This window comes from Pelodiscus sinensis, chromosome 1 (assembly GCF_049634645.1).
Source record: "Pelodiscus sinensis isolate JC-2024 chromosome 1, ASM4963464v1, whole genome shotgun sequence".
NCBI classification, from domain to species: domain Eukaryota; kingdom Metazoa; phylum Chordata; order Testudines; family Trionychidae; genus Pelodiscus; species Pelodiscus sinensis.
The window spans coordinates 185,522,149-185,535,784 of NC_134711.1; the positions used below are offsets into that span (position 1 = coordinate 185,522,149).

General features: G+C 46.1%; 1 protein-coding gene across 7 annotated transcripts in view; it reads left to right on the top strand.

Moving 5' to 3' along the window:
• Positions 1-10,391: 10,391 nt before the first annotated feature.
• Positions 10,392-13,636, top strand: part of DOP1B (DOP1 leucine zipper like protein B) — a 96,850-nt gene continuing 93,605 nt past the window's right edge. For 2 of the 7 annotated variants that reach the window (XM_006125996.4, XM_075911637.1), the window contains exons 1-3: positions 10,393-10,645; positions 11,089-11,208; positions 12,904-13,070. In XM_006125996.4, coding sequence (XP_006126058.2) covers positions 12,933-13,070 — 138 coding nt within the window. In that variant the 5' untranslated portion in view covers positions 10,393-10,645; positions 11,089-11,208; positions 12,904-12,932. Of the gene's footprint in view, positions 10,646-10,762; positions 10,988-11,088; positions 11,209-12,903; positions 13,071-13,636 lie in introns of those variants that run through there. The other 5 variants (XM_075911610.1, XM_075911619.1, XM_075911604.1 and 2 more) reach the window with 5 other exon arrangements.

The window sequence follows — 13,636 nt, forward strand, 5'->3', positions numbered from 1 at the left end:
ATTTTCACTTCATGGAACCCTGGGGTTCCATGGAACACCATTTGGGAAACACTGCTTTATTGGCATTGTCAAATTACACTTCAGTTGATCAGGCTCAAGATTATGGGATTGGTACACAGCATACTCAGGCCTGTGAATGGGGGAGGCCAAGTGGACAACTACTCTGAGCCTAGCAATTCAAAAGGACCAGACAGAGTCCCAGGCTAATGTTCCAATTTTTTCCATCCATGTGTGGAATACATTTTGTTATGTACACTGAGGTATGTGCCAGTGTGCATCACCAATAGTAATAGATGCTGCCACTTGTGGGCATGTGTTGACACTCTGACAATCAGCTGGATGGCATTTATATGTCCGGTATTTTCTCAATTTGTTTCCCGGACAGAAAGCTCAAATACCGGACTGTCCACTTCAAAACCTGGCAACCCTACCTCTGATCTTAGTGGGCTCAGATGTTCTGCCTTTTAGCTTACTACTGACCCACTCATTTTTAGCATAAACATTCCATTTTCAGCGTGCTGATCTAGTTACCTGCTAATCCTGTCTTCCAAGAAAGGAGGTATCCCTTTGTTTAATTGCTCCCGTCAAGCCTAGCTTATAAGCAAAATACATTTTCAAGTAATATGCCTGACTGCACATCTGCACTTTCACTATGCTCTGCCAGTGCTCATAGGGGATATTACTGCACAACAGGCAGTTCATCGTAGATTCCCACTTGGGCTGGTTGTGCAGTAATTAGGTGTATAATTAGAGTAAAAAATCCTCTGGACCAGGACTGGGTCTTCCTACATGTCTTTACATTGCCTAGCACAATGGAGTCTCACTGCTGATGTGGGTCTTTGATTACAAATACAAATAGTAATTGATATTTAATATTGGCCACCTTTTCTGCTTTCTGGCTCCAAGTCAGTGCAAGATTGTGGTGTTTCCTCATTTTAATTCCCATCATGGGCATTGTCCCAAGATGTTTGGCAAAATCAGATTGGCCACATAGAAGGATGCAGTACAGTTTATCTTAGTTTAGTACTCATGGGTCTCACCCTGCTTCCTTTGGAATCAAAGTAAAAAATTCTCATAAACTGTCTGTCAGATCAGGATTGGCACTTTAAAGTGTGGCTTTTCAACCATGAATAAAATATTCTGTATAAACTAGTGACCTCAAGAGAATAAAATATCACATTAAGACCCCAGTCCCAAGAATCTTTCCTTCAAATCTTCCAAGCATGGGGTCTCAAAAGATTAATTCCTTGTAATCCAAAACTCCCACTGTAGTTGGGCAGGCAGAGAATGCAAAGACTGCCCTATGTCAGAAAAATCTGAGAAAACATTTGACTCTCTCTAGTATTTTATTTCTCACAGTCTCCACAATGATAGCATTCCAAAGTGTAATTTATTACAATTAATTCAACATCTGCTTACACTTTTTAGCTGACAGAAATGTATGCTTTGATTTTTGCCATTGCTGTAATTTTTTAGCAACAGTTAGGCAGAAAGTTAGGGCTACTATTCAATCAAGACTGAAGTAACTAAAAGAAGAACTGACTGGAGGTTTGTTTTACTATGGCCTTGTCTAGACTGGCATATTTTGTCACCAAAATCTGTCTTTTGGCCACAAAACAGTGAGAGTGTTTACACACAATGCGACTTTTGATGGGAAAAACATCCAGTTTTGGCAACAAAAAACTTCTACTTCTGCAAGAGACTTTTGTCTTTTCCCTTCCCTTTATTGTCAACAAAGAGCCAGTGTGGACTCTGCTGTTTGTTTTGTAGAGTGAACTGGCTTCTGTCAGTATCCCACAGTGCCTGCCCTGTTGGCTGTGCTCAGAATTTTGTGATCTCTGCTGCCCAGCAGTCATGTGCCTCTCTCCTTTCAAAGCTCAAGGAAGTGTCTGACAGTGTTCTGTTTGTGGAACAAAGAGCAATCATTTGAATGCATCTTCCTGTTCTGCCTTGGTAGGAATACAGCAGTAGGCAGACTGTTGCTGGAGGGGAAGGGCTGGAGAGACTGCTGTGATGCTTTAACATTCCTCAGCATGGAGAGCCCAAAGAGCAGCTCTGTCTTCCCACAACAATGCACTGTGGGAAGCTTACCCACAATGCTTTGCTCGGTCTGTAGCAACATGGCCATGAAATGTCAGCAATGGGATGCAGAAAAACTGGTTTAACCGGTTTTCACTTTTGGTGATTTTTGCATGTTGACAGCACTTTTGTTGCCAAACCTAGTGTAGACATAGGCTAATGTAGCATATTTGCATTTGGGAAACTTAATTCCTTTAAAAACAGGAATAATGCTATCAATTCCTTCTTCCTGTTGTCATGTCCTTCATGTGTGCTTTCTCTTTCTCATCTAACCTTGGTGCTGTATAAGTTACTGCAACCTTCGGGAAAAATGCAGATGTGGAATAAGGAAATCTAAGCTTTATCAGATCTTCTGAAGCTTTTGACCAACTGTTGTTGGTGAGAGAGAGATTTTGAACTTACACAGAGCATTGGAGGAAGAACTCTGTGTAAGTTCCAAAGTTGGTCTCTCTGACTAACAGTGGTTGATCCAAGTAAAGATAATACCTCAGGGTTTGTCTACAGTAGCCACCCTAGTTCGAACTAGGGTGGCTAATGTAGTCATTCGAACTTGCAAATGAAGCCTGGGATTTAAACATCACGGGCTTTATTTGTATGTCCCCGGGCACCGCCATTTTTAAATGCCCCGTAGTTCTAACTACCTGCCCACGGCTACACACGGCACGGGCTAGGTAGTTCAAATTAAAGCTCCTAATTCGAACTACCATTACTGCTCATTGCAGGAGGAGTAATGGTAGTTCGAATTGGGAGCTTTAATGAACCATGAAGGGAGCTGTTTTTTTAACTGGCTCCCCCCACGGACCAGCTCCCCCCTGGTACTCTGCACTGCTGCCTCTGATACAGAGGCAGCAGTGCAGAATGGCAGGGGACTCCTCAGGAGTGGAGCTGGATTGCACTGGCTGCCAACCTCACCCCTGGGGATTATAGTTGAGTAACTGATAAGAATTCATGAGGTTAATTGCCTATTCATGTAATCAATATTTAACATCCTTAGTAGTGTCTCGATTCGCTGACACAGCTATCATTTTAGTGCAGACAAGGCCTCAGTGTGCAGAAGGTTAGGACAGGAGCACAATATGTCATTTAATGTGCATTTCTCTATTCTGAGTGTTATAATGATTAATAATAATTATTGCTATATTAAGGTAATAAGGCCACAGACAGCATCAGAGTCTTATTATGGTACACAAATTTGTACACCTATTTTATGAGTGGAATTTGGGTAGGGGGTGGACTGCTAATTTGGACTGGTTTCCTTAAGTTTTCCATTTAAACTTCATTATTATTTTAAATTTAAATCATCATCATAACAAATAATATCAAAGAAGGCGCTCACTACCTCAATCCAGTTGATCATTTTAGAAGACACTACCTCTGCTGATAGTGCAAAGCCAACAAAGGCTCACTGTCATGGCCCTGAAAACAGAATTAACTAACAAGCAGTGTTATCATCCCTAAAAGACATTGCTGGAGTTCCTCTTGACCCAAAATGTCAGGGAATATGAAAGATATCTTTGTAGGTGTTATGTGCAATTCAGTAAAAACAGAGAAAAGCAAATGAGTTCTGGGCTAAGAGTTGATGCAAATGCTTAAAAAAAGTACAACAAATGAGAATTAGATGAGTGCTGTACAAGTTAAACTGGTAAGTACTGTGCCTGCAGACATGACAGTGATTGTTACTGGCCTGTAGCAATTGTTGGAGATGGAGAGAACTCCACCCTTGAACATCTATGAACGGACAGTGACAATCTAGCTCAGAATGTCATTATCACTTGGAGAGACACACCCAAAAACTGCATCTTGTGTGAACCACAAAAGGCAAATGAAGCTGCATTGTGCCCAGTCACAGGCTGCATGGTCCCTGGACCACGTCCCTTTGGCAGCATGGCTACCACAGCCTCTCTCACACTCCTCAACATCCTCCTAAAGGGGATTTTCCAGTGCATATAGGCCAGTGGAGGGGTGATAGCCACTCCTTCTGGCCCTGTCCATGGCTCTTTGCTTACCAATTCTGACCTGGAGGAGATCCCTCAAAAATCCCAAAGCTCTGGAGCCCTGGACATGGCCATTCTGGCACCATTGCTCCAATGTGTTTTCTTTTCAGTGCACATGTGTAACTCCAGTTCAGATTAATGGGAGTTCAATTCATGCGGTGACAAAAAACATACCCTGAAGCTTTGAATAATCATTTTGCTTGTGTTGCATAAATGTTTTTCCACTGTAAGAAATTAAGTTATTGAAACTAAACAATCTTCTAGAAATCCTCTGGTGTGGCTGGCTTTACATTTGGCTAACTACAGATCATGATCCTAAAGATCATGGTCCTAAAGTTAGGCTATGTCTACACGGCCTCTTTTTTGCGGCAGAGGCAATGCAAATGAAGCGCTCATTAGCAACTTCTTGCGCTTCATCTGCATATTCTCTTCCAATGCTTTTTGTGGAAGAGGTTTTTGCACAAAAAAAGCAGTGTAGACGTGTCTGTTTTGCACAAAAAAACCATTTTGCGTAAGAACCCTTATTCCTCAAAAAATGAGGTTTACAGGTTCTTGTGCAAAAGGGCTTTTTTGTGAAAAACAGACACGTCTACACTGCTTTTTTTTGCGCAAAAACCTCTTCTGCAAAAAAGCATCGGAGGAGAATATGCAAATTAAGCGTAAGAAGTTGCTAATGAGCACTTCATTTGCATTGCCTCTTCCGCAAAAAAGAGGCAGTGTAGAGATAGCCTTAATGTAGTTGGCCACAAGGAAATCACTTTAGTGTTGGGGGAGACTTCTAGTGGTTTAAAGACAGTAGTGCAGCTCTTACACCAAACTCCTCCTTTGCCAGCAACATTCCCTACTAGGAATGTAAATTTCCATTTCATAGGCTAGTAAACACATTGTTTAACCTGTTAACCAATTAAAAGGAGGGGTACGGGAGCCCAACTGGAGCAACACCTGCCTACGGGGCACCTGGACCCACCACACAGAGAGGCTGTATTGAGCGATGGAGCAGTCCCTGCCTGTGGGGTACACGGGTCCCCTGAAGACAAGAGCTGCTCCGGTGATTGGAGTGCTTTGTTTTGGCACTACTAGGCAACACTGGGTAAATCTGCTATTACTGCATAATTTTAGAAAAAGAAAAGTGATTCATCTATCATGTATGTCTGCACTACATGGCTCCGTTGACGGAGCCATGTAGATGAGCTTTGTAGACATAGCAAAATGAAGCAGCGATTTAAATAATCACCGCTTCATTTACAGCAAAATGACTGCCATGCTGTGCCGATCAGCTGTTTGTCGGCTCAGCGTGGTAGTCTGGATGCTCGGCGGTCGACATCAAAAGCCTTTGTCGACCACCCCGTTATCCCTCGTGGGATGAGGCATAATGGGGTGGTTGACAAAGGCTTTTGATGTCGACCGCCGAGCATCCAGACTACCACGCTGAGCCGACAAACAGCTGATCAGCACAGCATGACAGTCATTTTGATGTAAATGAAGCGGCGATTATTTAAATCGCTGCTTCATTTTGCTATGTCTACAAAGCTCATCTACATGGCTCCGTCGACAGAGCCATGTAGTGTAGACATAATTGAGATGATAATGTTTTTCCATGACTAGAACAGCCCCTGTTCGCAGCGGGCCCCTCACAGGGCTGGAGCAGCCCCCACTGGTTAACCTTAACCAGTAAACCTCATCTGTTAAGGATGAGGGTAACTGGCTAACCAGTTTAACATTCACATACTTAATCCCTACACCCTGCTAATCATTGGCAGTGTAACTTACACAAATCCTATAGACTGGAGCAGTTTCACCAGAGGGCTAGACCATTACAGGGCAGGTATACATCCAGTGTGGTGACATAAGCAAATTTATTCTTTAGAATCATTTGGTTTTTATATTTTATTATTAGGACCATTTAAGACCAGAGACTCTTCCATTTAACTTTTTGCAATGCTATTTCACTCTCGCATCTCAATGATTGAGGTGTTATTTGAGATCAATCACTTTTCTTTCTCTAAAATTATACAGTAATAGCAGATTTACCTGGCCTTGCCCAGTAGTGCCAAAACAAAGGACTACTCCTCGTTTCTATGTTTTATTGCTGATCTGTAAGGTTTACCCTCTGTGACTGATAGGCCACATGGGCAGATGATTAGCGAAAAACAAATTCATATATGGTCACTTTTTGTGTGTCATAGACATATACAGGCAGTCCCCGACTTACACGGATCTGACTTATGTCGGATCCGCAGTTACGAACGGGGCTCCCCCGGAGGACACGGACTGCGGGACCTCGCGGTCCTGCCGCCCATGTACTCCAAGGCTTTCTCCACGTCTCACTGGTCTGCAGACCAGGAAGACGCGGAGCAAAGCCGCTGGGGGGCTCGGGCAGCGAGGCAGCCCAGGTGCGCCTGGGCTGCTCCGCTGCCCGAGCCCCCCCGCGGCTTTGCAAAGCCTCGGGGAAGCCAGCAGCGGGACAGCCCAGACGCCCTGTGGCTGTCCCGCTGCTGGCATCCTCAGAGGCTTTGCTCCCCGCCTCCTTGGCAGACCAGGGAGACTGGGAGCAAAGCCGCGGAGGACCCAGGTGGCGGGACCGCGGTGCGTCTCGGTCTGCCGCCTGCGTCTTCCTGGTCTGCTGGGGTGGGGGGGGGGGGCGCAGCTAGTACGCCCCCCCCGCCCAGCAGACTAGGCTTTTCTCCAGATGCCTGTGGCAGAGCAGCTGGGGTGCTGCCGGTTGGTCCTGCAGCGCCGCTCTGGGCGCTACTGGACCAATCCGGCAGCACCCCAGCTGCTCTGCCCCAGGCGTCCTGATTCAGCCGCTGCTGGTCAGTTTCAGCAGCGGCTGAATCAGGACGCCTGTGGCAGAGCAGCTGGGGTGCTGCTGGGTTGCTCCAGTAGCGCCGCTCCTCGGCGCTACTGGACCAACCCAGCAGCACCCCAGCTGCTCTGCCCCAGGCGTCCCCAAGTCAGCTTCTGCTGAAACTGACCAGCGCTGACTACTGGAAGCCCGAAGCAGAGTTGCTCTGCCTCAGGCTTCCTGGAATCAGCTGCTGATCAGTTTCAGCAGCAGCTGACTTGGGGACGCCTGGGGTTCTTAAGTTGATTCTGTATGTAAGTCAGAACTGGCGGTCAGTTTCAGCAGCGGCTGAATCTGGACGCCAGTTCCGACTTACATACAGATTCAACTTAAGAACAAACCTACAATCCCTATCTTGTACGTAACCCGGGGACTGCCTGTACAACATTAAATTGTGAACTACATTGTGGCTTTGGGTGGGTATGAGGGGAGGGAGCTTCACTGAGTCCTTTTCCCTTCAAATTGCTCATGGGGGCCAGACACATACCACCTTTGTACCAGCTGGTGGAACTGAACTGTTGTGGGAAAGCACCTTTTCAAAGTGGCTGAGACTGCTGGCCCACACTTTCCTAGGAATGCAGGTACTACATGTTTTTTTCTCACCCCTCCTCTTTGCCCCAACATAGGCCCTGGCTTAAAGCAACAGTGAGAGCTAATCTTTGTGAAAAATTTTGGACATGAAAGTTGCTGTATGAAAGGTAAATATTATTGGAGAATACAACCAGACATTAATAAATTAACACAACAAAATGATATGTGATCAAATTTTATCAGTTCAGTCAGGTGTCCGTGACCTGGCTTGATACCAATGTGTATATAAATTTTACATGTTATTGTTTGCTTATTTTTAAAGCATAAATGCTGCTTGAGACTCACAATGTTTTACATAAGATTTATGTCAAATTGTTTGGCTTCACATGTACCACAGTGTACAGAAGGGAAGTACAAAATGTGCATATGAATGAAGCTCATATAGTGAGTTACTTGGGTGTATAATACATCTATTGTACAATGTTAGCTGTATCTGACATAATATATATTACAATTCAAGTCTCTAAATTGTGTCCTTTTGCACTGGCTATTTTTCCTCCCAAAACCTGAGTGAACTTGGAGCCTGTTAATGTCACACTAAGATCTTTCAGCATAATAGTTACAGTGAAATAGGCATAGTTTGTCTCCTTTAATTCAAGGAATGTATGAAATGGAAAGTCCTTTCCTGTAACAATTCTTTCCCACTCCTGTCAAATGGATTTGCTTAGTTGCATTGTTTTTGTTTTATGAGCAAACAGAGACAACTTAAGGATGGCACCATACTTATTTTTACGTGAGAACTGAGCAAAGATTATTACATCTAAGCCTCTAGTTTTCAAATGTTAGTGTGCTAACTCATCTAGTCACCTAGTATATATATCAGACCTAAGCCATCCTTTTTTATTTTTAATTTCAGAGAAGACTGAAAGGAGAAACAATGCAACAAGTGCACTCATAAGCTAACTCACCCCAGTGCTGAGTTGTTTGTCAAGTTGCCCAGCAGTGATCAATTTGGGCTCCACATACACTGACTTTCAAGTGTGCAAATAATCAGATTAGACATGTTTGTAGCCAAAAGAGATTCTAAAAATGTATGACCAGCGCTTCTGAACAGGATCTAGTTAGAGTAGAATGTTGTAGCCCTAGGCTCCTAATAAAGCTGAACTATTGGTATTCTTACATTCTTTTTAGTTCTGTTCACACTAATTACCAAACTGTGATATAAGCTGTTTTGGCTACAGCTTGTTAAACACTGTCCCCTCTCCTCTGGAATTCTGCTACACACACTTAATAGCACTTCTGTTGAAATGATGCCAAGGGAATACTGCATTTGGGTGTTTCATGGCTGGGTTGTGTAGGCGCTCATGTTGGAACGTTATAGGGATGTGGCAGTTGAATTGCCTGCCCTCATTCCACACCTCTTGCAGAAGCAGATAGCACCAACTCTGCAGCTCATGAGAGCTGCAGCAGCAGCATGCAGAGACCCCCTGGTCCTCTGTTCTAGGAGCCAGTGCCAGAGGGATGTGCCAGTCACTTTCAGGAGCTGTCTGAAGTGCCAACCCACAGACCCTCTCCTGCACCTTATCCAGAGCCCACCCTCCAGTAGTGGCATAGTCAAACTGGGACAGGTGATTGGGCCCCAATTTCATATGGATGTGCAATGACAGGGGGTAGAAGCGATGAGACTGCCTCTCCCCTTCACAGCTGGCCTTGGGGGAAGGGGAGGGATAAATGTTCTGCTCAGGGGCCACTTTAAAAGTGCACCCTGTGCCCTTTACCTGTTCCATACCTTCCCTCCCCCATGGTGCTCAGGGCTTGCCCCACTCAGCATACTGCATGCTCTTGTTGGGAAGGAGGATCGGGCTTATCCTGCTCCGCCCGCTGGATGCTCCTACAGGAGAGTGTGTTTGGGATTCAGGGTCTTGCCCTTCTCTGTCAGGTGCTCCGGCAGGGGAGTGGTATTGGGGGCTTTCCTCACTTCTCCAGCCCACCGGCACTCTGGCCAAGGCATAGGGTTGGAAGCTTCATCCTACTCCACCTGCTAGGTGTTCCTGCTGGGGAGTGGGAGCAGGGTGTGGGAGCTTGCAGGCCCTTGATGCCACTCGCTGGCATGAGCAATATATGAGCAGAGCAGGGCTGTTAAGTGGGTCATACACAGCCAACCCAGGCCCACCCGTGGCTTCACCCCTGCCTGCCCCAGAGCCTGCACTACCTAAATGTCCAGTGGACAGCGTCAGCACGGGGTAGCTTCAGAGTGCCTGGGGCCCACTGACTGTTCTGCCCTGGGGCCCGGGGAACTGTGGGCCGGCCAGCTGGCCGCTCTTGAGTGTCTCTGATTTAGAGTTTGGACCTAGGGCTCTGGCGTTGCATGCTCTCCGAGCCCCCGCCCGTTTCTGCAGAAGGCCAGGAGCTCTGCCTGAGACAGTCTTGTTGACTGTACCAGTGGCACAAGTCGTGACTGAGACATGCCAGCCGCGCAGGCGGTGGACAAACCCAGCCGCCGGGCTTCGCTGTGCTGGAGACGAGGGAAGGAGGGGAAATGCCCCGTTCCCCTGCAGGAGCGATGGGTTTCTGAATCCCAGCTGATCCTGTCACCGCCGATCACGGCCGGCAGCGTTGCTGGGGTTTGTGCTACACAGCAGCAATCAGCGCCCCGGGCACCTGCTCCGCACCGTGCACCGCCCGCCCAGCGAGCTGCCGTGTGGGACCGATGGGCGCTGCAGAGGCCAGGAGAGAACTGGCCCCGGCCACGCGTGCTGCGCTTCCCCGCTTTCGTCGGCAGGTGGCGCCAGATACACAAGCCTGGCTACAGGAACGTACCATCTCACACTAACGGAGGGGGGGGAAGGGTAGGCTGATTCCTTGCTCTGCCCGCTGGGCAAACATGACGAATCCTGGCATCCCCCCCCTCTTGACAGCGGGGAAAGAGGGGTAGGGAAACTGGACCCGAATTCCCTGCGGCTCAGACTACCCCCATCTCCATTCTCAGGTGGTATGTCCGCTGCGGAGCCGCCCAAGCTGGCAGGGAAGTGGGTCTCCGGGTGCAGGAGCGAGATACCAGCCCCGCCCCTCCCGGTTCCCATAGAAACTGCCGGACTGACACCACCCCGTCTCCTTGTGGCCCCGCCCCGGGCAGGGACACGTCGCAGGGAAGCGGCAGCAGCGTCCGCGCGCTGTTGGAGCCGCCGCCTGCCAGGTGAGTCCCGGGGTGGGCTCGCTCCCGGCTCTGTGCGCGCGCGGGGGGGAGGGCCTGTGTACTGGGGCACCGGGGTGTGCGCCTGGGAGAGCTCAGGGCGCGCATGGTACGCGCAGCCTCTGCGCCTCCACCTGCCGCCAGTTAGGGCTGACTCAGTAATTGCCCTGTTCTTGGGGCACCTGGCACTGGCCCTGTCTCAAGACCGGATACTGGCCTAGATGGGCCTTTGGGCTGACCCAGAGCGGACATCCCTGTGTGTGTCCGTCCTATGCATGGGAGGGAAATCTGTGTAGGGGATCTGCATCCCGGCTGTATGTGTATTGGATGCAAATGGCAGGAGAGGTGTGTGCATCTCAGAGGGAGGGTGTGTTTCTGAGCGTGCATGTTCTAGTGTAGAAGTGCACACTGCGATGCTGCGGCTCACACCCTTTCCCTCCCTGTAGCAACATCCGGCGGTTGTAACAGCTGTGGTCTTTGCCGTAGTGTCTGGCTGTCAGGTGAGGCGGGGGAGGCTGAGTTTGCTGCATAGTTGCTGCAGGATCTCCTCCTTTCACTGGATCTGGGTGAGTTTCTGCCCAAACCTTTGCGTCTGGTCTGGCATGTGGGAAAAGGGAGACCTTGGGGGAGCAAAGCTGCACAGTGTTGCATGGTTGGCCATATGCTGCACATAGTCATTATTGATAGGGAAAATAAAAAGGGTAGAGAAACTTAAACCAAGTTGTGGTGTGTTTCGGACAAAAACCTTGATTATCAAGCAAGCATTTACCTTTGAACATCAGCCACAAATATTAAAGGTACATCTCAGGTTAAAAGTAATATTTTAAAACCAAACAATTTCATGTCTGTCACTTAAAATAAATAACAATGCGGCAATTTGAATTACTTTATATAATTTATTTTTTTTTCCATTTAACTTTACCAGTGAAAGCAACCTGATCAATTTCACTTCTGTTAATCAATGCTGGAATGTTCTAAAAGTAAACTTGCATCATTTGGAGAAATCATGGAGAATTCCATCCATATGATTTTTAAGACGTCAACAAAAAAAAGTTTTTGCTGGTGACAGGAGAGGGGAAGAAAGGGTGTATTATTAACTTGAGCTAGCTAATTCAATACAAAATCCTAGCAAAAACCAGGCAGTTTGTCATTTTCATATGAGTTAACAGTTTAGGTTAAAGCTCAGTCAGGTATGTGAAAATTACAGATTTTCTGGCCTTCTCTGTCACTAATTAAGGATGAACTTTTTCTGTAGTGAAGACAAAGTCTAATGAATTCACTGTCAATAACTTCATTAACTCTGAGAGTACTGGCTCCTTTCCAGACTGTTGAATGCACCTATTCTTAAAGCTCCCAGGAAACTGTTTCAGTCTGGTGAACAGGAAAGGTTTTATCTTTGGGGGAGGGATGAGTAGAACTTGCCCCTTAACTACCAACATTTTAAAGAATAAGTTGCTTAGAATTGTTTTCAGATACAGATTAACTTTGATGACTAAAATAGGAGTCAGTGAATGAACATTTTTGTCAATATTGCCAATCCCAGCTGTTTGAAATGTAGTCAGGAGCCCCAAAACTATGAGATGGGTCTAAAAATCATGAGAGTCTAAAAAAACTAAAACGCCCCAATGTTTTAAGTTCTTCTGATTTGTGAACCTTTGGAATCCACTAAGATAATGTTTAAAAGCTTTGTTCTACAATCATGAAGACTCAAAACTTAATAGACAACTGATACTCTTACATTTACACAGCTCCAAGAGCTGGGATTTTAAGAGAAATACTAACAATTGTGAGACTTCCCATAAAATAATGAGAATTGCCACATTGTTAAATATTCACAGGAAAGCATTTTTTTTTAAATTGTGTTTCAAGTAATGTCATAGACTACTACAGCTTGAAAGAGTAGGAAAAATAACTTCCTCTCCCTCCCTTATTCTTCCCTAGTTTATTTACTTTGTGTATAATGAGTTCATCTGTGTAGTCACTCTCCCCTGCTTTTACTGTATAAATGACACACTCAGATTTAAGAGAGATAAAAATAAAGAAACTATGACTGAAAAGCCACAAATACTGGCAGTTGGGAATTGGTGTCATGCCTTAAATTACTTTTATTTCAGTTTTATAATTAAATACATTCTTTACCGTTCCCTTTCAAACATGTCTGCACTTATTACACCCTTGCAATCTTTTGAGGTGTTGCTTTTGTCAGTGTTTAGATTTTGGTTAACTTTTCTTAATAGTGTATATTCATTTTAATTTGCCAGGCAGTTTTGGCTTGCTATGAGAACCTAAGATGGACCCGGAAGAGCAGGAGCTGTTCAGTGATTACAGATACAGAAATTATTCTTCTGTGATCGAAAAAGCTTTGCGGAACTTTGAATCTTCAAGCGAATGGGCAGATCTCATATCTTCACTTGGCAAACTCAATAAGGTACTAGATCTTGGAAGTGGGTTTTTTGAGGAGAGGACTGGATTTTTTTATTACTATTGCTTGCTTTGAGACTAGGACAGCTAAAGAGCTCCTTAATAATTAAGTTATTGTAGCACAGAGAACAATTATAGGTTGACTAAATACTGGGAAGTTTGTTTTTACAATCAATACAACTATTACTCTTGGAGAAATTCTATGACACTACAGACTTTGTGTGCAGACTTTGTCCACTGCAGAAGTGACTTTCTGATGGGGAAGTAAAGGGAAGGTGCAAGAATGGTCACATGTCCCTCTCCAGTAGGGGGGTACATTGTTTTGAGTACCCAGAGCAGTCAGTGAAGAGGTAAATCACACAGAGGGGGTGGGAGGATGTGGCTAAGGATGCCCTGCTGCCCATATGCCCAACCCCTGTGCATTCACACATCCCCATGAAGCCTCATGCCACCATACCTGGAGCCCCCTGCTGATCCTCACCCATGCACCTGGCCTCCCCTGTCACACCTGGGGTTCCTACACTGCACTGAGCTCTACTGATAATGCCAGCTGGGCTGGGGTTAGAGGAGAGG